Source organism: Bemisia tabaci, chromosome 4 (assembly GCF_918797505.1).
Source record: "Bemisia tabaci chromosome 4, PGI_BMITA_v3".
Lineage (NCBI taxonomy): Eukaryota > Metazoa > Arthropoda > Insecta > Hemiptera > Aleyrodidae > Bemisia > Bemisia tabaci.
Window position 1 is genome coordinate 47,498,118 of NC_092796.1, and position 24,367 is coordinate 47,522,484.

The 24,367-nt window shown below is 42.2% G+C and overlaps 1 protein-coding gene across 2 annotated transcripts in view; it reads left to right on the top strand.

The window, feature by feature from the left end:
* The window catches only part of stet (stem cell tumor), a 50,013-nt gene that overhangs the window by 11,727 nt on the left and 13,919 nt on the right, over window positions 1-24,367 (top strand). Inside the window, exons 1-2 of one of the 2 annotated variants that reach the window (XM_072299968.1) lie at window positions 5,975-6,508; window positions 20,910-21,022. In XM_072299968.1, the coding sequence (XP_072156069.1) occupies window positions 20,910-21,022 (113 nt within the window). In that variant the 5' untranslated portion in view covers window positions 5,975-6,508. Of the gene's footprint in view, window positions 1-5,974; window positions 6,509-20,909; window positions 21,023-24,367 lie in introns of those variants that run through there. The other variant, XM_072299967.1, reaches the window with a different exon arrangement.

Sequence of the window (24,367 nt, forward strand, 5' to 3'; positions counted from 1 at the left end):
GAGAATTCAGGCAACGTAAAATACAGATGGCCTGGGCTAATTTTGCTTAAAAGCGCGTATAGTTTAACATTTTTTTCAATGCACCGATGCTGTCACTGGCTGAAAGAAAGAAAGGTAAAGAACTTGGAAGACAAGGCGCATAAGTGCAATTTTTGAAAAAAATGAGTGTACAATGATTTCAAGTAAAATTAGTCTTATTGCATATTTTGAAAAAAATTCGCTCCCAAATTCCAATTTTTATGGGTTTAAAGGCCGTTTGAACTTTCTTTCCGCCCCATGGATCCAGGTAATTTCGATGCTTCGAACACGCATTTCTCGAAATAGCAGAAACTGCCCTCATGCGCCTTGTCCTCCAAGCCCCTCAATCATTAAATCACAAATAACGAATATATGTGACTGTGAAGTGGCAGAGAAAGAATTTTCACTTTCGATTTCGATACTTATCCAATCCGTGATCAGCGCAGCTGACCTATCGGCCAACCCCCTCCCGCTCCCGCTCAGCTATTCAGCTCCAGGACTACAAGGAGTGGCCTTGAGATGTAGTTATTGAGGAGTGCAGGAGCAGGACATGACGCATTTGGGCATTTCCGTTCCTGCACGGCACGGCGGCGGGCTGTATAGGTCGTAAGACTCGGGAATCCACTTGGATCACGTCGATCCGGCTGACTCATTCATTCTCCCCGGTAGGATCTACCTACGCAGCGCCAGCGCCAGCGAGCTCGCACATTTTGCCACCCGAGAATGGAATGCATTCACCGCCGGCACCCCTTCCTTCAGTCTCCCTTTTAGTGCTAACCCTCCTCCGGAAGCTCCATCCACGCCGGCCAGGCTACATCGCGAATGCCATTGTTCACGTGGGCAACGTTTAGCCAAAGCTGAGGTGGGTTCCCTCGGGAACCCACTCGGAGGGGTCCGCTCATGAAAGTAAATGCGATTGTCCACGGGAGAAAGGGTCTTATAGTCGAAAGGGGTATTCTAAGAGGGGCGTAATTGCCAAAAGTCAAGTTTCGAGACAACATCGAAAACTTGAATTCTCCGAGAATATTTCATGCTTTTGTTCGAAATAACCAGGGTGTCCACAAGTCCAGGATTTCCGGAAAGTAAGGAAATACCCCGGTAAAAATTGGCGATAGGAGCTGCGTTTCAAAATACCATAGGAGTTCTTATAGCCGACTGAAGAAAGCGATAGAAAATCATATCGCTGGCTGTAGAAAGTGGAAAAAATCATACGTCCGGGCTATAAGAAGAGATAAAAAATTATACAGCCGGGCTATAGTTCCTATCGCCGGGCTTTAAACTTTATCGCCTGGCTGTTGCTTTTTCGCCATCGGCTATAAAAGGCTATAAGAAATTGTGTAGAAATTTGTGTGCTTTATAAATCCTAAATTTTGTACGGAATCACATTAATGTTTACAAAACGCACATTATATTTTCCTTTACTACATTTTTTTTTCGTCAATTAAAATGAGAATTCAAAGTCATGAGTTGAAAAAAGCTGCTGCACACTGGTTAATGTTCAACGAAGAGAAATAACCGAAAAACGACGAGTGAAATTAAAGAAAAAGATTTTTAATTTAATTCAAAATGTAATTCATTAAATTAATTCCTTAAAAGAAGCATTCTCCCTAACATGTTGATTTACACATCAAACTGCGATACACATGGATTATCACATGTATCGATAATCGCATGTATCGATGAAGAGCCTAACACAAAGCAGAGCGGCGGCGCACTGGCGCCTACAAACTTAACAGGGATACTTCACGCATTGCAATGCGTGAAGTATCCTTGTTAGGTTTGTAGGCGCCAATGCGCGTTTCGTGCTGGCTGCCCGCCCGCCGCGCCGCGCCGCGCCGCAGCGTACCACGGCGCTTGAAGCAACTATTTCACACCAGAGGTATTGCACAGTATCATACGAAATTGAAGGCGCTCCAACATATTAGGAATGGCAGGCATCCTTCAAAAGTACGGAGCTTTCCTCGCAAAATAAATCAAGATACTACGGCCCAAAAAGAGAGCGGTAGTCCAAAAACTCACTAAGTCCTAGCATCCGTAATTAGTAACGTTTAGCAAACACTTTATCGCCAGGCTTTATCGCCATCGGCTATGAAAGGCTGTAAGAAATTGTGTTGCCGGCTATAGAAGCTATTGGATAAATCTTACAGCCGGCTGTAGGTCTATGGTATTTTGGAACACAGATTCTACTGCCACTTTTTACCAGGGTAGTACTGATTTTTAAGGGCGGTCCGGAAGTACTGAAAAAGTGCGGAATCCCGCAAGAAGGTCCGGGATTTTTTCATTTTTTCGTCACTTCTGTCGCAATTTGAGCGGAATATTCAAATTTTTGAAATTTAACGAATTACGTCGATGGGAGGTACTGAAAAAGTACTGAATTTTTCTGTTGAGGAGGTACTGAATTTCTTGGGAATTTACTGAAAAAGCACTGTGAGAGTACTGATTTTTGGCCAGCCTGTCTTAGTGGACACCTTGCTTTATTTTATTCCCTGATTTTTGCCTGCATTTATTCTCTCCCACGAATATAACAGAAGAAGCTAAAAACTGAGGTTTATCCGCTACTTTTCTACATATATGCGGGAAACATGCGTTAGGTGAGCGTTACGAGGGAGGAGGGATCAAAAAGTCCGACTTAAGTATTTTATGAACGCCTCTCGATCGATCATTGAATTGTACTTTAAACTGCTGAAGATCTACCTAAATTTTACAAAGTTTGACCGTAAATCTACGTATACAACGTCTCGCGCCAACATACGCGTTTTCCGAATTTAACTCTATTATGTTGTGTCAAAGGCCACATTAGCCGAAAGAAGCGAAAGTGGCTACCAGTAGTAGCGAATCGCGAATGATCAATTATCGATATTTCCCCATTTGAAGCCACGGCTAAGAATCGATTATTAAGGTATTCGTTGCGAACACCCTGTTTATCGACCTTTTTCCATAGGTTCAAATGGCAGATCAATCGATATATTTCAAAGCACACCACGCCACTGGTGGCTACCATCCATGCCCGCTCGTTTTTTCCCCCAGATCGATACAAAATTGACAACAGAACGTCGTCGTCGCCACTGCCACGGCCGCCCCTCTCCCCTCCCCCCGCCCATACTACTGCGGCGCTGAGTATTAACCGCGGATCCGCGAGGGGTGAGCGTTGCAGTTGCGCGGTTTCGTCTCGGGAGGGTGAAGCCGCGATCGCGGGGGCGGGGAAATGGTGCAGTGCGTGAGCGTGTCGTGGTCGTCGCACTTTGCAAATTTCATTCTTGCCAAATTCACGCTTTAAATACGTCATTTATGGGGCAAAGAGGAGCCCGCATTGAGTTAGGGAATGAAGACCCGTTTTTCGTCTCGCATACACTGGAAAAAAAAAAAAAAAAAAAAAAAAAAAAAAACACATTGGATCTAGAGTCCAGACTCTAGAAAACATTGGCAAGAAAAAATACTCTTGATTCAATCGGATTTTTGCTTGAATCAAAAGGAAATCCCCTTAAATTAAAAAGCTTGGTTCTTAATTTAAGCTAGATTCTGATTGCATCAAGAGTACTTTTTCTTGGCGATGTTTTTAAGAATCTGGACTCTAGATTCAATGTGTTTTTTTTTCCAGTGTAGGAGAGAGTAAGGACAATCTACACCGTAGTAGTATTGACTGTTTTGGGATTTTTTTTTAAAAAAAGGGAAAAAAAGTAAATTGTTTTTAAAAATTTACAACCCGATCGGAAGCACGTTCTTGTTTTCTTCAAAGTTAGAGAGTGAATTTTTCGTTAAGAAAAGGGTTATGAAAATGGTTAGCAGCAATATTTTGTTAAAGTATAAAAACCAAACAGCTTGTCTGGTATGGTCATGTTCAACGAATGGCGGATGATAGGTTGCCTAAGAAGGTGCTAGATTGGGTTCCTCCTGGGAGAAGACGTAGGGGACGCCCAGCAAAATCGTGGATTGGTGGCATTCAAGATGAGATTACAAGATGCCATCTACCAGATGACCTCTGGATCGATAGGCAAGGATGGCGATTAGGTGTCGCAGAGCGCCCGAGCGCGCTGTAAAGCGACTGTAATGTATGTATAAAAACCACTCATATTGACACTAGACACAAAATTAACTGGAAAATATGCAACATAAAACAAAGAAATTTTTGTTGACGTCTACTAAAATTAATTTAAAAACCCTCGAAGGTGCAAGGCGGCATTTTAACGTATAGAAGAATAGCAAGAGTCTCTTAATCAGATATTTTAATAATTTTTTTAAGTTTTTCCCATGTTCGGAAACCATTTTTAAAAAAAAAAAAATAATCAGTGTTACACGAGCCTATTAGGAAGTTCCGTAGGTGGATTTTGTCAAAAGTTGTTTATGCATTAGTGCGTAGCTCCTTAAAGCTTTTGAACTTCAAACTTTTACTCCGTATTTCCGTACCAAAACTCTTTAGTGAAAATTTTCAATCCAAGATTGAAGAAAAGTGAAAATTCAAAAATCAAGATTTTATAGTTGAATTTTTTAAAATTTCAGAATAGAAAATCTTCGAGAGACTTTAACGCAGAGGTAGGAAAGCAAAATCTTTTGTGTACCTAATAGTAAGCGTGTTTTCCTTTGCAAATGGCTTCAAATTTTGATTTCTATCGGCAGGCTGATAATTAAATTTGATGGACAAAGCGATAAGCAAAGAGGACAAAGAGAAAATCGAGCATTCCAATATTGGAGGTTCTAAGAAAGTGATTGAAATGTACAAAGGAGGTGAGTTTTAGACTATCTAACGGCGGCGACCCACGAGATCCCCCACTGTAAATCTATCATTTCCCCCTCGGTCATAAAATAGTTAGGTACTCATTTCAACCAACAGGATCTCTTCATTTTACCTTTGACGTCCTCGTGGTCTGTGGCTTTGTCTATCAATTTCAATAATCAGCCCTGAACGCGGGAAACTCGGGGTGTCACGGTCCCTTGTTCAACATGGGTTCTTATTTTCTTTTCTGGTTAATTACGAAGAGGCAGGTGGCAGGTGACAGGTGGTGAGTGGGCAACGCGGGACAGTCAATTTTCGGCGGATTATTAAGTTCCGTCACGTTGAGCAGTCACGCTTCTGGTCGCTTCTGCTCTTGCCCCTCGTTTTAAATTTCCTGATCCGTCAAGAGAAGAACAGCTCCCTAAGCCATGGTGTCAAGTTGTGTCATCTCTCCACAAATAAAGCATAAGAATGTCATCATAATTAACACGAGAGGAGCAAAAGGGTAAAATTTAAAGTGCATAAAACACTCAAATGCGCATTAAAATATTTGGTCGGACGGACGGTGGATGTCAGACTATTAAACGGACTAGGTAATAAGGCTCCGTACATTGCTGGTTCGCCTTCAATTTTTGGAATAGGCCAAACGCCGGACAACATATTCAGTGCAATTATACTTATCCGTTAATCTGCACGAGGATTTTTGCCGTGTGTTGGCATCAAATCTTGTCTCGTAGAAAATTTTGTCAAACCTATTTTTATTACTTAAGTCTGATTGGTGATTATTTAGACATTACAATGTAAATAATAAATTTCCAATATATCTTCATTTTTTCAAAAAAATTTCAATGAACTCAGTATGCCATGAATATTATAGGAACGGACCTTAAATCTTATTTTTGAAAATTTTTAAGAAAATATGAGTAAAATCTCATAGTTTACTGACGAATGTTCTAATAACTATCACGGGTTGCACACGCAGCGCCACAAAGAGCGTTGAAATTTCATAGAAAATGAAATCTTATTTTTCAGCAAAATATCTCACAAAATTTCACTCATCGGGAAATTTAAATTCACGGTGAAATCTAATTTCGCATCCCTGGGCTAGAGTCCCTTTACCCTGGGCAGGGTCGTTATTTTTCCGTATTTTCCAACGGCTGACAACAGCGCTTCAAAGATAGGACAGCAGAGCGGCAACAGCGCGTAGAAATTCCCAGTCGCGAAGGGACTCGTCATCCTCGGTTCCTGTTCATTCAGAATTCAGTCGTCGGCGAGAAACCGAAGCGTGCGCACTTTACGTCCTCTCTGTGTTATCACACGTGGTATCAGCAGTAACTACTCCCCGATTTCTATGCAATTTGTGTTTTTCGCATAATTTTACCCTCGTTTTTGTGATGCCGCGGCGAATTGATCCCACCAGACGTCGCGGAATTCCTAGTGACGAGGTTTCATCTCCTAGCAACTGCACCATCACAGCTCGACTCATGCTCAAAATTCCAATCCGTGTTTACGCTCTTTCGCGTGCTGCAAGTTGTCCTAATCGTAGAATTTGAATCGTAGAGTAATAGTATGCGTGGTATAGTGTTATAGCAAATCCATTGTGTGTCGCTTTAACGAGTTCAAGCGCGTTTAGTCGCTGAATCTGATTCCTTGATCTGTTGTGTATTGCTGTAAACAAAGTGTTCGGTCTTGTTCATATCTTGCTACTTCGTTAGTATTTGGATAATCAAATAATGCTGTTCTGTAGATATCGGATGTTACTTTTATTCGCTTGCATTGGTGAGTCTACGTTTCCATTCATTCCTTTCTAATTTAGGAAGTGGGCCAGGTTTATCGTCAACAGAGACCTTGATGATTTTGCAGCATGAACTAGTTGAATTTTTCCACAGCATTTATGCAGAACGGTGCTATGATTGTCTGCCAGCAATCGTACATACTCAGGAAACTAGCTGCAATCGGTTTTCTAGTAATTTTACATCGAAATCGGTAGTTCTATCGACGTAGAAACAGTATTTAGGAAGCTATATCCCAATGCTCCACATTTTGATGGTGATAGATGCTCAGTTGTATGTGCTTATCCCCAAATTTTGATCTCTAGATGCCTGCAGTACTTAATTCTAGCTCTCTTCATCATGGTTTACTTCTGTAAGTTATGTACTTCATTGTGAGATAAGTAATCATTGAGATTAACTTTCACTTTTAGGTTATGTTTATTGTACGTAAACATATCAAAGTTTACGCAAATATTCACACTTACGCTGCTGGTTTGTCAATATTTTCAATGCATATTGCAACTTCATGTACGTACAATGAATGCATACGACATTAATGCTGCAAAAAATTTGGTATACCCATCGAAGAGATATTCAGACGTTGACTGTGTCAGGAAAAAAATTCTGTAAGGTTAGGATACATCCTTCTTCTTCTCAATGCTGCTCTAAAGACGATAACTTAATGTCCTTTGGCAATATTGCTAGAGTGTGCGGTTAGATTAGTCGAGATCTAAATTGTGAGGGACAAAGCTCAGAACATGGAAATTCTAAAGAGTCTAACGTGACCAGTCATATCCTTCCATTACACCCGTCGAAACTCTGCCCACCTAAGGAGGTGCAACAGAGCTCTAGCAGGGAGCGTGCAGTTAAATCAGAGGACATTCTGTAAATGTATACCTATTAATTTTATTAATTGAGGCTTTTTCTCATCATGGAGGTCTTAGAGGTGCAGATTGTTTTGAATTTTGCAATCACTCAACTTTCTTTTTTATTCTTCCAAGAGTTTCGAATATTTGAAGGTCAGATTAATAAAATACTGATGCGGAGAAACTGCTCCAAAATAGGTGGCTTGGTAGTGTGAGGATGATAAGCTTTTCTTTCCATCTTAAACCAATGCAAGCTGCATCGAAATATTTAGATCATAGCAACTGGACTCTAATACCAAGCTAGTTTGTAGCAAAAATAGCTAGATCCATCAGTCGATCATCGTTTAAATTTTTTCTTTGATAGATTATCACCTCCATAGGTGAGTTGAGACATTTTGAATTTGGTTTAAACCAGGAGTTTATAATCTTCCAAGCTTTCCCAGGAATGCTTGATCAGGGTTCAGCACCTCAAAAAGAAAGTGATGACTTTGTTTTTGTGAAATGATTTTGAAAACCCTCTAATAAACTTGGATGCCTCCCTTTCCTGAGGGCACGAAGACAAAATTCTGTACGATTTGGCGAAATGTGCGAGGGACCAAATTATAATTGCACTGGAATGTTATGGCGATTTTTTTTTTTTTTGGGGGGGGGGCAACTTTTCGAGATTTTTCGGGGTTTCCAAGCTTTCGCGCGATCTGGAAGATTATTGACCCCTGGTTCAGACACCAATCGGACTTTATTTTGCAATTTGGAGCAACAATTTCTGGCTCAAGATTAGAAACAACATGCAGGATGTAGGGGCAGTCTGGCTAAAGGTGCTTGGGCACCCCATAAGTTCTGACGGGTGGCGCAGAGAAAACTCAATAATCCCATATAAAGATGGACTTTTTGTCAGTTTTAGGGGGCCCCTATCGAGAGGAGGGCCCCAGAAAGCTTATCAGCACCTCAACAATTTTTGAGCCAGACCGACACTCAATCATTAGTTTCCCTATGCGCATAAAAGTTTTTACGGATTAGTCGGAAATTGTAGTTCCTAATTAGATGTATTTCTGCCAAACGGAACTATGTACATCATGACGTGAGCCCTGTCATGCATATATCCGTATGGATCTCAGGGCTCATGGCTTAATGCACATAGTTCCGTTGGGCAGAAATACGTCCAATTGCAATATGAAGTTCAATTATTGCTGGTGAGCTGAACAGACTAATATATTTGGTTGAAGAAAAATGTCCGGTTGAAGGATCCCAAAAGTGAACCAAAACCAATCGCTGAAATTCGCCTCTTAAACCCGTCGATCGGGTAATAAAATTTCGGATGGGGCTCGGCGAACGAGCGGCGATGCATCGTCGGGAAGTGAATCGGGCTTGCATCTTGATACGGCGAGTCGGGAGTGGAATCGGAGTATGGAGGAGCCGCGGAATGATGGCTCAATTAGGTGGAGAATGATGGGCGGATTAGTATTAGTCGACCGGAGTCCGGAGCCCCGGCTTAGGCGGGGGAGGAGGAGGGGGGAGGCGGCCAGGCCCCCCAACTTCTCGGCCGGTGGTCCGTCGGGGCCTCTGCCAGGGCCCGTCCAGGACCCCGCCGGCCAACCTACGGCTCCCACGGCCGCCCGCCTCGGCCTAATCGGACCAGCGCCTCGATCCGTGGATCGACCTTGATCGATAGATAACATTGCTCAGATGGGGCCTTGTCGATCGATCGATGGGACCAGCGCCTCGAACCGTGAATCGACCTTGATCGATAGATAACGTTGCTGAGATGGGGCTTTGGCGATCGATCGATTGGACCAGCGCCTCGATCCGTGAATCGACCTTGATCGATAGATAACGTCGCCGAGATGGGGCTTTGTCGATCGATCGATTGGACCAGCGCCTCGATCCGTGAATCGACCTTGATCGATAGATAACGTCGCTGAGATGGGGCTTTGGCGATCGATCGATTGGACCAACGACCCGCTGGACTCCGTAACGAGGGGCAGGGCGTATCGGCGCTCGGATCTTGCCAAATTATTCCCCGAGATCAAATATATTTATCCGAGAGGAAAGGTATGAAAATATTTATGCTCCGTCCAACACTTTTCATCATATTCGACTTGAGGAAAGTTATGGAAATATTTATACCTTTCCTCCAAAATAAACAGTGCTTTGTTTATTGGTCAGGGGCAGCCCATAAATCACGTAAGTCACCTCGTCTAATTTTTAGGTCCTCTCCCTCTCTGTAAAGCGCCCGCAAGGCAAGTTTGCCTCCCCTTTCCCTCCTCTTAGAGAAAAACGGATACCTTATCGAGGAATAATGCTGAAACGAATAACTCTGTTTTAAACATCATGAGTGTATATTGGTGAATGTTACATTACATCAATCATCAATCAATCCAATCATCATAGAAAAAAAAAAACAAACAATATAGGTACTCAACGAAAGCGAATAACAAGTGCATTGAGGAAATTAGCAGTTTTATGATCCAGTTATTGGACTAAGTAGTTGTAAAATCATCAAAAATTTGAACTCGAAGAGCTTTTGGAAGTTTATCATAAGCAAAAAATATTGAATAGTATACACCTCCATAGTACAATCACATTTAGACATCTCCTCCACAGGATTCATGGACGTTTCCCATTCAGTAGATCGACTGCGAATATGATTCTGTGCAGAATTCCGAAGGAGTAAATGGTCATTTTCCCAGGAAATTGGCCTTTCATTGAAATTTGGCAACGCGAGAATGTTGATTTTCCCTGAGGACGTCAGAGCACAAAGCTTGGATCGGGACGAGCCGGCTAGTCGCCAGTGCCAATTAATAAATGAACCGAGAGAGTTCAAAAACAAACACGTCGAAGATCAAATGATCTCTAAAATACAGTATTCTTGTGGAATCCAAGGCTCGTAAAAAAATAGGGTTGATAGGTCTTGACATCGAATGGGAGGAGGTGGAGGTTCCGTGCGTTGAGAAAGTGGCGAGAACGTGCCATTTCCACGGCAACTTCTGCATCATGCATACTTCAGGTTGACTCGTCACTCGTCAGCAAGTGGCTTTTCCCTCTTAAAATCTTGCGTTGGAAAAACGAAGCGCGCAACTCACTTTTGAATCAAGAGGGACATCGCCAGGCTGCTGTGTGTGTGCAGATTTTTCCTCACGGGAAGAGTAATTTTATGAGTGTAGTACTGCCGTGCCAAGGAAAAACGCCGTATGAGCCTTCAGACGTTGCCATATTTCCTTCAAGAAAAACCTCATTTACTGAGAAAATGTTGAATATTTGTCTTCAAATTTTTCAGTCAATTTTGTTCACTATTTAATCTAAAATATCTGAAAATTTTAAGGAAAGTCATGTGGAACTTGCCTCAAAAATGCATGTTTTATTCGGGGAAATTAGGCAACTCTCGAATGTTCGTACGGCGTTTTTCCTTAGCGCGGCAGAATAGCTTAGCGGTGCGATCAGGACCAGGGGAGTGCTGTAAGTTCCTGGGTACACGCAGTTTCGAGCAACCAAGGATACAGCCCACGCACTATGACACCGCATGTTCGAAGTAATTTGCACTCGAAAATAGTGTTTTCACAAAAACTCTAAAAATCAGACGCGGTCACATTAATTTTCAAGAAATGTAACGCTTTTTCGACAGAAGACTCTGGATTATTCGGATAAATTGGTGCCGGGCCCGATCCGTATGAAAAAGAAATCCGGATAATAATAGTAAACACAAACACCACCAACCAACACCACAGTATTCTTATTATGTATACATCATGCACATACCAACACGAATTTAAAATGTTAACGCCAAACTGAACGACTCAATTTAGATCATGACTGGTAGCCGACAACGAAAAATTACAATGCAACGATTAAAGCGCGCAATGCGTGAAGTATTCATGCAGTCTTGTAGTCGCTAACGTGCGTTTTAGGCTAACTAACCGACTGCACTGCGTTTGGCGTAGTGCGAGAAGTATTTATGCAATCTAGTAGGCGCTAATGCGTTCCACGCCGACCTCACAGTTTGGCGCAATGCGTGAAGTATTCCTTCAGCCTTGCAGGCGCCAATATGCCTTGCAACCGCTTCTCCGCGGATCCGCTCACTTATCGGAATGCGTACGTAGTCACATGGTTGCAAAATCGATCCGGATAATCCAGAGTCCGGATAATACGAAGCCGGATAATCCAGAGTCTACTGTACTGTAATATTTTCAAAATTTTACATCCGAGCGGTAATTTTCTCAAAAATTCAACGTCCTCGCACTAGTTTTGTAAAAATCAGTGCGTTCGCACTAAAGGCAAACTATCAACATTTTTAATTTTCGCAAGTATTCGTAGAAGCATAGTGCGTTAAGCGTTCTCTCTACAAAATAACCGATTAACCTCATAAGTTCAGCTATACGAACTGACAGTTCGGTTACTTGAACTGAAAGTTATATGTATTTGACGAACCGAATAGTGAATACTTACTTGAGCTGATGTAGAACCCCATGTTCTCCGTTGTTTCGCCCCATCCAACTTTTCTACTCTGCGTTATAGTCACAGAGTCAGCCGAGAAGAGTTTACCCCGGCAAAAATTGGCATTACGATCTGTTTTCCAAAATACTGTAGATTTAAAGCCGTCTGTTAGATATCCTATAGCTTCTATAGCCGGCTATACAATTTCTTAGAGCCTTTTATAGCCGATGGCGATAAAGCTACAGTCTAGCGATAAACTGTATAGCCCAGCGATAGGAACTATAACCCGGCTGTATGATTTTCTTCGCTTTCTACAGCCGGCTATAAGAATTCCGATGGTATTTTGAAACGTAGCTCCGAGGTATTGCCAATTTGTGCCAGGGTATATTCTCCTTCACTTCGTGGACATGCAATTTTACCTTCTTGCAAGTCGAAACAGTCGCACCACGCGTTTCGCTCCATCCAGCTTTTCTACTCTGCGTTAAAATCTCCAAGTCGTTTTCCCCTTCCGTCAAGAACAATCAGATCGCTCCATTTTTTCTTCGTCTTCTTTATCCACATCTTCTTATTAGCCATATCATATATCTTCCATATATACCATATACGTATTTATCCATATCATCATATCTTCTTTGCTATCAATTCCAATAATCAGCCGGCATTGTCCGTAATGACCCCGCTAACGAGGCGCATGTATGAAGTTCCGACGGTGGAAGCGACAAAGCTCGCCTATCAGAGCGCAGGCGCGTGCGACGAGGGCAAGACGGAGGAGGCGCCAGCGGAATAGGAGCGGAAAAGTGTCGGGTGCAAACGGCGAACCGAACGGGCACAAAGCGGCGGAAACGGAAAGCGGCCGCGGCGGGGGGGGGGGGGGGGGCAGATGGTCGGGGCCGGGGCACGAGCGAACCGAACCGAACGGGGCACATGCTCAGGACGAAGGAGACGGCCAGCGGATGGAGCCGAGGCGGGTCCAAACGACGCAACTCCCGCCGGTTCCCGTGGGGAGTTAGGTGGTTTTTGCGAAAGGACGAGCAGCTGCGCCTCGTCGGTCCTCCGAGACACCCAAGGCGCAGCCGCCTCCGCCGGATGCGGATCGCGGATCGTCCGCGTAAAGTTGCTACGTTGTGCGGTGGAATAAGGATTTTACGTAGGTTTGAATGGAGGGGATTTGGATTTTCAGCACTATCTGGCAATGTTGTGGCCCACTCAGGCTCCGAGGAAGAGCCCACCGCGTTGCCGTCTGTCCCGTTTCGAGTCGAGAGGTGGAGAATTTTCCTGAAATTTCACGGTACAGGGTGTCTACAAGTCCGGAATTTCCGGAAAGTCCGGAAATAGTACTGCTTTTTTGAGGGCGGTCCGGAAGTACCGAAAAAGTGCGGAAAATCCGCAAGGAGGTCTGGAATTGTTTTCATTTTTGATGCATTTCGAGCGAAAAATTCAAATTTTTGAAATTTTTCCAATTTCGTCAATAGGAGGTACTGAAAAAGTATTGAATTTTTCCGTCAAGGAGGCACTGAATTTCATGGGAGTTTGCTGAAAACGTACTGATTTTTGGCCAGCCTATTTTAGTAGACACCCTGCGATATTTTGAATTTTTGTTTATAGGGGTGGGGTTTCGTCGGTTTTCACTCGGGACTTGTTTAAAGTCGATTTACATCAATATAGCCCAAATTACAAGTTGAGACCCTTTTTAATCCCGTGGAATTCATCCCCGTGATAATTTTCGGAATTTAGCATGGGTTTTTTCTAGGCTGGTAAACTAAGTTTTGATACCAGGAGAATGTGTAAATCAATCCGGTCCTAGTTGCAAGTCGAAAACTTGATTGATGTCATGAAATGCCACTGTGAAATTCTATAAGCTTAGCATAATTTACGCGAAATTTCAAATATTTTCTGGACGAGTGGGCGCAATTTTAATTTTGACCTGTCTGGAGTCCATTTAAATCTCAAAATTGCAATTTAAAAACTTCTTAGATTGCGAGAAATCTTTTTTCAGATTTAAAAATAGGACAAGTGCTTACAAGGACCAGGACAAGAAAATATTCAATCCTTTTCTATTGATAGATTCACTTTTCAAAACGAAACAAAATAGTGAAAGTAAAGAAAGCGCGAGAAGTAATCTAGTGGTAATGTGAAAGATTTCGCGTTCCAACAGTAACAGAATGATGATCATATTTCGAAGGAAGTCGATGAACACTTCTGCTGGCCCGCTGCGCTGGCCCCGCAGTTGGGTTTGGCCGGCCGGGCAACTAAACTAACTCCGGGGTGAAGCATAGGGTATCACGTGAAAATGAAGGCAAATTCGTGTTCCTCATAAGATTTACTTCCGGGGATTAAACTCCATGGCTGAAACTTTCGACTAAGGGAAGATTTTAAGTGAAAAATAACTGTGTAGATGTTCACTTTTCAGTCCCTTGCATACAAATCACAGTAACAATCTAGCACTGATGTGAAAGCCTAGTGCTCACTGTTTTATGGGACTCAGTACTGCTCGGTTAAAATCGCACTGCGATTGTTCAGAAAGATCGATATATCTGCATCGAACAATGTTTCATGTCGCCTAACTTTTTCTCGCTTTCTCTCTTTCTAAAAGAAAATTAAAGAACATGATCTAACCAAACTTATTCTGTACGGTTTCTAAAGAACATACTTGCTGGCGAAATTTTAAATCAGAATTGTTATGAGTTTTCCTGGAAAAAAAATGAATGACGCAAAGAAATCAGGCAACTGTTGATGTAGTTAAGTAAGCTGATTCTGGTGAAGTCATGCCGTCCAATTAAGGAATCGAAAAAAAAAAATGCTAAAATTCACCAAACCACCGAAGTGCCGTAAAAAAGTAGGCATAGCCGCGGAAAACCAAGAGCGCATCGTAACCGCAACACCGCCGCTGATGACGTTAAATCCGTTACACGTACATTTCGTCCAGGTTCTTACTGTTATGATCGTCTGTGCCGGGCATCTAGTCTGCTCCGTGCCTTGCATATCATAAAAAAAGGTAGACAAAAAGCGCGCAAGTTGTGGATCCTTTTTTAAAAATATTTTTCACGATAATCATCTTGAAATTGGCAACATGCAAGTCCGTTAAAAGAGGAAACGGATGTGGCAATTTACCGCGGCATCTGTCGCTCGGCTTCCACGTGGAGAACGCAGACAGGAGAAGTTACTTCAGTTCCGTTACGAGCGAGTTGCCTGCACTTAATTTTGGGGGAATATCTCCCTTCAAAACACGCCACTTTCCCGAGTTTTCTTCGCAAAGCTCCTTTCTAAAACGAATTTCGACGGAATAAATAGGAGTGACAATTCGTCGCTTCCCGGGCGAAAGAACGCACTTCATTCCAAGATTGCATCGCGTGTTTTTGGAATGTTAACGGAAAGTGAATCAACGCAGCGGGCTGATTGTTGGAATTCATAGACAAAGCTATAGACAAATCAGACATAAGGAGTATGGAGGGAACCTATTGGTTGAAATGGGTGGTTCTTGTTGACTAAGGATTAAGGGAGAAAATGACATGAAATGAAAAGGATGATGGACTAACCAAAGGATCTCTCGTGGGTTGCCTTTCGTTAGTCCAATACCTATCGCCTTTGTCCATTGCTACCACCTGCTTCCACCAATTAGATCTCTTCGTATCCTTTCTGTTGTTTTTGTCTATTGCTTTGTCTACCAATTTCAACAATCTGCCCACTGGTCAAGGCGGGCGCCAAGCGCGCAACTATTCGAACTCCGGAGTAGTTTTGTGGTATCACACGAAATTGAAGGAAAATCTTAGCTTTTTGCCATCCGCGAATTACCGACGTTTATGACACTAGTCAAAGCGGACGCCAAGCGCGCAACTATTCGAACTCCGGAGTAGTTTTGTGGTATCACACGCAATGGGCCTGTTGCATGCAAGAGATACAGCCGCGCGAATAGACTTTTTAAAGGTTAAATGACACGAAAATTACGTTGGTCACATTAAAAAAGTCTGAAATACACTCCTTACTGCGCAATTTGCGTTGTTAGGAACGCGCTTTTTCAAATTCCCCGCGTCTGGGGGCAGTTTTCTAATCACCGGAAACGAGCAAACGGCGGGCTCGGTGATTTCCGGAAGATGCCGAGTCGTTGTTGTTGTTGTTATTGTTTCCTTCAGTTTGTTTACAAACCCAACGTGATCTCTTATAGTGGTCCATATACGCTTTATGCGCTAACCAAATCGATCAACTTTTAAATATCCAACGCAATCCTCCTACATTTCATTTCACGATATCACGAGCTCCGATTTTTAGGTTATGTTGTCAGTTTTAGTTGACCGGAAATAGCCGCGAGTTGCCGTTAATTGTTTCCGTTAGAAAACTGCCCCCAGACGCGGGAAATTTGAAAAAGCGCGTTCCTAACAACGCAAATTGCGCAGTAAGGAGTGTATTTCAGACTTTTTTAATGTGACCATCGTAATTTTCGTGTCATTTAACCTCTGAAAAGTCTATTCGCACGGCTGTATCTCTTGCATGCAACAGGCCCATTGAAGGAAAATCTTAGCTTTTTGCCATCCGCGAACTACCGACGTTTATGAATGCTGCGAATGTACGGCGAAAACTCGTAAACTCTTTTTTGTTAATATTACCACTGAAGAGATTGCGTATTTTCCGTTATATCGGGGTAAATTTAGGTGTAATTTTCATATGTAGGTACACTGTTAAAAAAGTAGATTGGATCAAGAGTCCAGACTCTTAAAAACATTGACAAAAAAAATACTCTTGATTCAATCGGATTTTTCCTTGAATCGAAGAGCCAAGCCTCTTAATTTAGGCGGATTTCCATTTGAATCAAGAGTATTTTTTCTTGTCAATGTTTTTAAGAGTCTGGACTCTAGATCCAAGCTACTTTTTTTTACCAGTGTATATTTTTTACGAAACTACGGGAAAAATCGATTTTGCGAGTGGCAACGCTGTTCTCGCTCCATTCAAATCCTTTAAAAATATCGATTCCCGGCGAGGCAAGCTGCCTCGCCAAGGATCGATTGTTTCACATACTTTTAAATGGCGAGAAACCAGTGTTGCTAACTTTCAAGCGCACGTGCGGCGTAAGTTCCAGCGCCAGCGTAAGAACGAGAGCCATGAAGATGCACGTTCGTCTTGCTCTTGAGCTTATTTTTGGCCCGGCCCGGGGCGCGGGGGTCGAGGAGGAGGCAAGCGTAATAATCGGGGCCGGCAATGGCATCGCATCGCATCGATTGGCGGCTTCGCAATCCCTCTCGCGGGCCCTGTCCCTCGCGATTGCATCAGGACTGCACGCCAAGGCGAGGGATTGCAGGAGCACGCGACCCACGGCCGCGCCGCACAGTGGGTCCAGTCAATGGAAGAGGTCGGACAAACTTTGGAAACTTTGAAAGTTTATAACTCCGTTTATACAAAACTTTGAGGTTCAAAAAGTGGTTACATTGGTTTCCGTGTGAAATTGTTTTCTGTATGCTCCCCTCAAAATTAAAAATGTGACGAAATATGGAGAATTTGCACGCACAAATTTTATTGCTTCCTCTGAGAGTGCTTAAATGAGCTGAGTTCGTAGTATTTTTCATAATTTTTTTCTGACATGGGAAATTGGAGAAAAATAGATTTAAAAGTGAGAAAATGTGCCGCATTATTACGTCATCAGGCGGCATTTTCCACTGAAACACATTCATATTGGCAGATGCCGCTATTTTGTCCTATTTTCTCCGATAATTTTTCAATTTCAAAACCAAGGGTGTCCTCGTACAACGTTTTTCTAGAAGTATAATTCTAAGCATGAAATTTTCAAAATTTAAGACACCTGCAAATTCTCCATTTGCAGTTTTAGTCAACAATTTCATGTCCGACCTCTCTGATTGCCTCGGTCCTCTGTGCGCCGCGCCGCGAGTAACCCAATCCCTGCACGTACGAACAACGCATCCACCCGCCTTTCCTCCGCGTTTTCGGGGATAAGTTTCCACCGAGGATCCTATCCCCTTCCGACTTGGAGGAGGGAGGAGGGTGACACCCCCCTTCATTCCCGCCCCCGCTCCACCCCCGCCTTCCCTGGAGTTTCCTTTGTTAAGGTGAAGACTCGTGCCGCTGCATCCGGGCTCCGGTTAATTCACTCAATTCAGGCCTCCCGTCCTCAGGAACAGCGCCGTATGGGAATTCCAACGTTGACGAATTTCATTCGATTGAGCATTTAATTTGGAGGGAAGTCGTGGTTCTTCCTCGTAATTTTTAGAGACATTACTTACTTTAAATCACGAGTCAAATTTTCCGAGGGTGTCTGCAGATCTAGAAAACCAGAATTGTCGGGGAATTTGATCAGATCAGAGCAATCATGGTGAATTCAGGGAATTATGTGGAAAAGACTTCAAGAAATTTAAAATCCGGAATAACGCACAATGTCTATGCAATCAATGTGAGCGTCAGTCAAGTTCAATGGCGTGGCGTGCTTTTTGCGATGTATCGATTGATATGCCACTCAAACCCATGAAAAAAGATCGATTATCAGGGTGTTCGCAGCGAACACCTTAGTAATCGATTCTTTACTATAGCTTCAAATGGCGAGATATCGATAATCGATCATTTACGCCACGCCACTGTCCAAGTTCGAGGCTCAATGCTCTGTGTTTCACTCAGAATCAATGGAATTGATTTCATTGAGGAGCATAATTTTTTAGTCGCTTGAATAATCCATATCTGAAGGAAGAAAGTTCACGTGTCTTTGCTTTGAAATTATTATTTTTTTTAAAAAAATTTTTTAAGTCCATTTTCAGTTCTACGTGTGCAAATCGTCGGCGTGAAAAACCAAGAAATTTTGGTAATTTTGGTCAGAGAAAATCGGGAAAATTCCGCTCATTTTTCCATCCAAGTCTCTTAAGACACACTTTCTTTGGAAAATTCAAAGAAAAGTTATAGCAAGTTTGAATCTCCTATGATTTTACAAACTTTTTTTCTTTAAACCGCGAAGACTAAAAAATTTCCTTTTTGGATAGTCACGGTCTCATGACGAAAACTTCATATGAAAGTGCACGAATACAAGAGTGTTGCGTGACGAGCAGAACTGAATGAAAAGCGGTGGAAAACTCAGCACGGAAACTCAGCGTGGCTTATCGTGAATGAAACCTGAACCTTGATGTACTGCCGTGCTAAGGAAAAACGCCGTATGAACATTCGAGGGTTGCCGAATTTGCCTCGATAAAATGTTAATTTTTCTGGAAAGTTACGCATATTTTTCTCTAAAAGTTTCAGATGTTTTCGATAAAATCGGGAACAAAAGTGTCTGAAAAATTTGAGGAAAAACATCTAGAATTTTCTCAGTGAATGCTGTTTATATTGACGGAAATGTGGCAATGTCTGAAAGCTCATACGGCGTTTTTCCATAGCACGGAGTGTAGACACATCACATTCGGAGTTGAATCGGCGCGGTGCGGTGGTGCGGCGATCGCTTTGAAGGGATGAGCCGCCATCAACCGTCGTCAACCTCACCTCGGAACCCTCCTCTCGCTATTTTTAGGGTTTCCGCATTAGTTTATAATGTCCGACCACGATCCCTCATCAATCCTCCATGCACGCTGAGCAAAGCACAAAATGAGCGCTAAGTTTAGCCGCATTTCGTGGAAATGAAGGCGAACCACGGAACCTCGCGGGTAGTGCCGTGCTCCGTATCACGACACTCTAAAATCCGTCACTTCCCGCACGAAGGAACGTAACTCTGTTCCAAGGTTGCAAAATTGACTCAAACAATTCAATACTTACCAAAATTGTTGGAAATTAACTTTTTCTAGCGACGTACCAATTAATTCAGTCCGAATTTTCCGACTACTTCACCATATTGCGATGGCCCTTTCGGGTATAGCTCCCATAGTCTGCAGATATACTGAAATAGTTAAACATGTGATAAATGTTAGTGTACCTGACGATGAGAGCAATACTCGAAACGGTCATCGCAACAAAGTAGCGTAGTAGGGAAATTCGGACAGAATTGACCTAATTGGTCAGTCGCTAGAAAAAGTTAAATTTCAACAATTTTAGTACAAGTGCGCATCGAAAGTTACGTAATGGTGTCATAATTCAATTTTTGCAAGAATATACCTATGCAATTGTTTTTCAATTTTTTTCTGATTTTTGCATGAGACCAGAGAGAAAATCAAGGAAATTTTTAGTTCAAATCTTTAATGTCCAAGATTCTCCTGGTAACAATACAATTTGTAAGGGAAAATTTGGCAACATTAAAATTCAGTTACGTTCGTTTGTGAAGGAAATAACGAATTAAAAAAGGGGCCTTGTCCTCTGGGAGATAATTTCCCTTTACTTTTTAGATGCATGGAAGAAGAAAATCTGGAATTCTTGGCGCAAGATTGACCCTGAAAGCTCTTAAAGTGAAGGAGAATTGAGTCCTAGAGTTCCCAAGAAAAAAATTCTTAATTTGTAGAAAAACGTGGTTTACTTAGACTTTTGTAAAAAGTCACGGAAAATTTTCTCTCGAAAGCTTTTGCACGGATTCAGTCTTCGATGAAGGTGGAGGCTCAGTTTGGCGCAATGCATTCTGGGTATAAACGATTGCTGTTTTTCAAATATTAACCAGTAAGTGGATTGTTTTTGGAAATGGAAATAGTCTCTAGATTGGTCTTTTAACGTACGCACATTTCAACGTCGTAAAATTTTCACGCGCAAATAATACTTTTTGTAGAAATTTTCCTGGCGTTTTTCACTGAAAATGTTACGGACTTTGCATTTTACACAGCCTAATTTCGGATAAAATTCGATTTTTTATACTTTCGTCAAAAAATCGAATTGATTTTTTCAATTTTGCGACTTCGAAATATAGTCACGCCTGTTCGTCTAGAAAACGACGTATTGCGAGGATTCTTTTTTCAATTTTTGCACTATTTTCCCTGAAGATTTAAGTTGATCTCGAAGTGAAGGATTCGACGAATAATTTTGATACCTCCGCACTCATTGTTTGCATAGTCGTGCCCGTGGATCATTTTGTCTCTGCTGCGGTCTCTGGTTACAGGTTGTTGACCTGCGAGTGCGAATCCCGCGTTGATCCATTCTTTCCTCGTGTCCGATGTCAAAATTTCTCGTTTTGTAGGTAGATTCTATAATGATTTTTTGCGGTTTCGCCTGTTTCAGATGACAGATAAGCGGCGCCGCAGCTTCAAATGCGCCCTCCACTCAAGAGACGGTCTCGTCAGCAGCCAGAACGACTTCCACATCATCTTCAAACAGCCACCCATCTTCTCAAGGTAATCAACGACACCCTTCAAATACTGCCATGCTAAAGAAGAACGCCGTATGAACATTCGAGAGTTGCCAAATTTCCCTCGATAAAATGGACATTTCTGAGGAAAGTTACCTATATTTTCCCTTGAAATTTTGTTGGTAGAACTGCGAGGAAAATTATCTGAAATTGGGGGAAAATATTCTTAAGTTTACCAGGAAATTCGTGTTTAATCAAAGGAAATTTGGCAACGCCTGAAGGTTCATACGGCGTTCTTCCTTAGTATGGCAGAATAGGTTAAATGCGCACAAAATTGAGATACAGTCGAAGGTGTAGACATATCGTCGCCCCGCCTTCCCGACGAAAGGACATAACTATACACTTGGCGAAGATCCCTGTTGTCCCTATAATTCGATGCTTTCCCGGGCTCATCTCAAAGTGTAGTTACGCCTTTATGTCAGTAGAGTGACGCTGGACCGCGTCAAGCAGAAAAAAACCTCGTCACATTTGGATCGCGTTAAACAGAAAACCAAATTTGGCAATTCACTTTTTTACATGAAAACGGTTGTGCCAATTTCAGCGAATTTTCTCCATAGTACAAAGCAAATTCCTTAAAATTTTCAAAGGAGTTAGAATTAGACTCCATCATATCCTCAATTCGAGAACGGAGTACTTACAGGGTGTCTAGCATCAGGATTTTCCCGATTCCATCAGGATTTCCCGGATTCCATCGGGATTTGAGGTCAATCAGGATTTAATCCCAATTTCATCAGGATTTAAGGAAAAGTCGGTCGTAAAATCAGGATTTTAGAAAAGTCGGTCGTAAAATCAGGATTTGAGAAAAGTCAGCCGTTCGATCGGATTTTCTGTGCTTTCGCATGCGCTTATCCAGAAATTTTAATTTTTTTCCCGCAAAAAATCAGGATTTGATCTGGATTTGAAAAAATTATGAAATCAGGATTTAGCATAGTCAAAAACCAGGAAAAATCAGGATTTTCCAAGATAAAAAAACTGGACACCCTGACTTCTCTCATGATTTTTAACGGTGATGTAAAATAGGTGATCAGCGTCGTAGGTCGGCAACAATCCCCGCCCATCCCGCGTCTTGGCCACTTTTTTAGTTGTTAAAAGTATCCTCGGTACCCGGTGTCCACTCCTTCTACAAAGGTACTCTAGCTTGAGGACGGTGTAATATTTCAAGTGATGAGGCCCTCCCTCGTGGCATCTGGCCTTGTCGCGGCCGTCTGGCCACGCTGCCGTGCTAAGGAAGAACGCCGTATGAGCCACCAGGCGTTGCCAAATTTCCTCCAATAAAATACGAATTTTCAAGGAAACTCCTGGATATTTTTCCTCAAAAATTTCAGACAATTTTGTACACACTTGAATCTAAATTATCCCAAAATTTCAAGGAAAACTATGCACAACTCTCCCGTAAAATTCATATTTTATTTGGAGACATTTGGCAACTCTTGAATGTACATACGGCGTTCTTCCTGCAGCACGGAGGTCGCTGGTCGCGTCGTCTCCGGTAGCTCACCTCTGCTCCGTTTGATGATGAACCCGTCTTACAATTAGTCACTGAATCGAATCACCGGAGCGGAAATATTCCTCTGTTGTGCAATCCAGATCTTTCTATCCCACTCCGCTTCGTTAGCCCCCGGATCGAGTCTCCTTACCCGAGTTTTTTATGAAAATAATGGGCTCTTTAATCACTTCGACGTCCTCGAAATTTAGTATTCTTTTCTCCGAAATTGCGTATCTAATTGGATTGAGATTAGTTGAAAATGACCGAATCGCATTTTGAAAAAAAGGGGGGAAAAAAAATAGTTTTGGGTTCAAGCTCGACCAGTTCCATAAGTCATAAATCCAAAACCATGAAGAACGTTCAGTATCCCCTGTAGCAATGACCTTCCAAAAGCAAGTTTTAAAAACTCTTAAGAAAACTGCTAGAATGTTGTTTTTTTAAAAAAAGAATTCCTCGTTGACTGATCTTTAAGTAAAATCTAACTCTTCTTGAAATTACGTGAAGGAGCCCATGAAATAAAATGACTAAATTTTTTTCAAACGTTTTTAGCGTTGAAAAACAACAGTCATGAGTTTTTAACTCTATTTTACATAAACTTCACTTAAATAACCCCCCGGAAATTTGACGTAAAAAATATCCAAGAAGGGTTTCTAAAACGGATATTTTAACAATTTTTTAGATAAGTCTTTTTAGAGTTGAAGAGTTTTTTCAAAGTTTTTTCAACAGTCGTCCCTGGTAAAAATTGGCTGTAGAATGTGTGTTTCAAAATACCATAGACCTACAGCCGGCTATAAGATTTCCAATAGCTTTTATTGCCGGCTACACAATTTCTTATAGTCTTTTATAGCCGATGGCGACTAAGCAACAGCCAGGCGATAAAGTGTATGCTAAACGTTACTAATTACGGATGCTAGGACTCAGTGAGTTTTTGGAATACTGCTCTCTTTTTGGGCCGTAGTATCTTGATTTTTTGCGAGGAAAGCTCCGTACTTTTGATGGATGCCTGCCATTACTAATATATTAGAGCGCCGTCAGTTTCTTATGATACTGTGCAATACCTCTGGTGTGAAATAGTTGCTTCAAGCGCCGTGGCAGGCGCGCAGCCAGCGCGAAACACGCATTGGCGCCTACAAACCTAACAGGGATACTTCACGCGTTGCGCAATGCGTGAAGTATCCCTGTTAGGTTTGTAGGCGCCAGTGCGTCGCTGCTCCGTTTTGTGTTAGGCTCTAACATTTAATCGGGCGGAGTCAGCGTTATTCAACTCATGACTTTGAAATGTTTTCACATCCTGTATGGATTATTCTCATTTTAATTGATGAAAAAAAGATGTATTAAAGGAAAATATAATGTGTGTTTTGTAAATATTAAGGTGGTTCCGTATCAAACTTAATTATTTCCAAAGCACACGACTTTCTACACAATTTCTTATAGCCTTTTATAATTGATGGCGAAAAAGCAACAGCTAGGCGATAAAGTGTAAAGCCAGGCGATAGGAACTATAGCCCGGCTGCATAATTTTTTATCGCTTCGTATAGCCCGGCCGTATGATTTTCTCCACATTCTACAGCCCGCTATGTGATTTTCCGTAGCCTTCTTTAGCCGGCTATAAGAATTCCTATGGTATTTTGAAACGCAGCTCTTATCGCCAATTTTTACCAGGGGTCGCCAAAAAGATGGGATGGATCGGGATATAAAAGAATGGACTCACCGTTCATATTTTATGTCGAGCCTCGTGAATAGGAAACTCTCGACGTGTTTTTCCCGGGTTTTAATTTAAAGTGACTCGGCTCGTTTTCGCTGAATTTGTTCAGTCATCACCGAGGACAATCAACCGAAGAATCT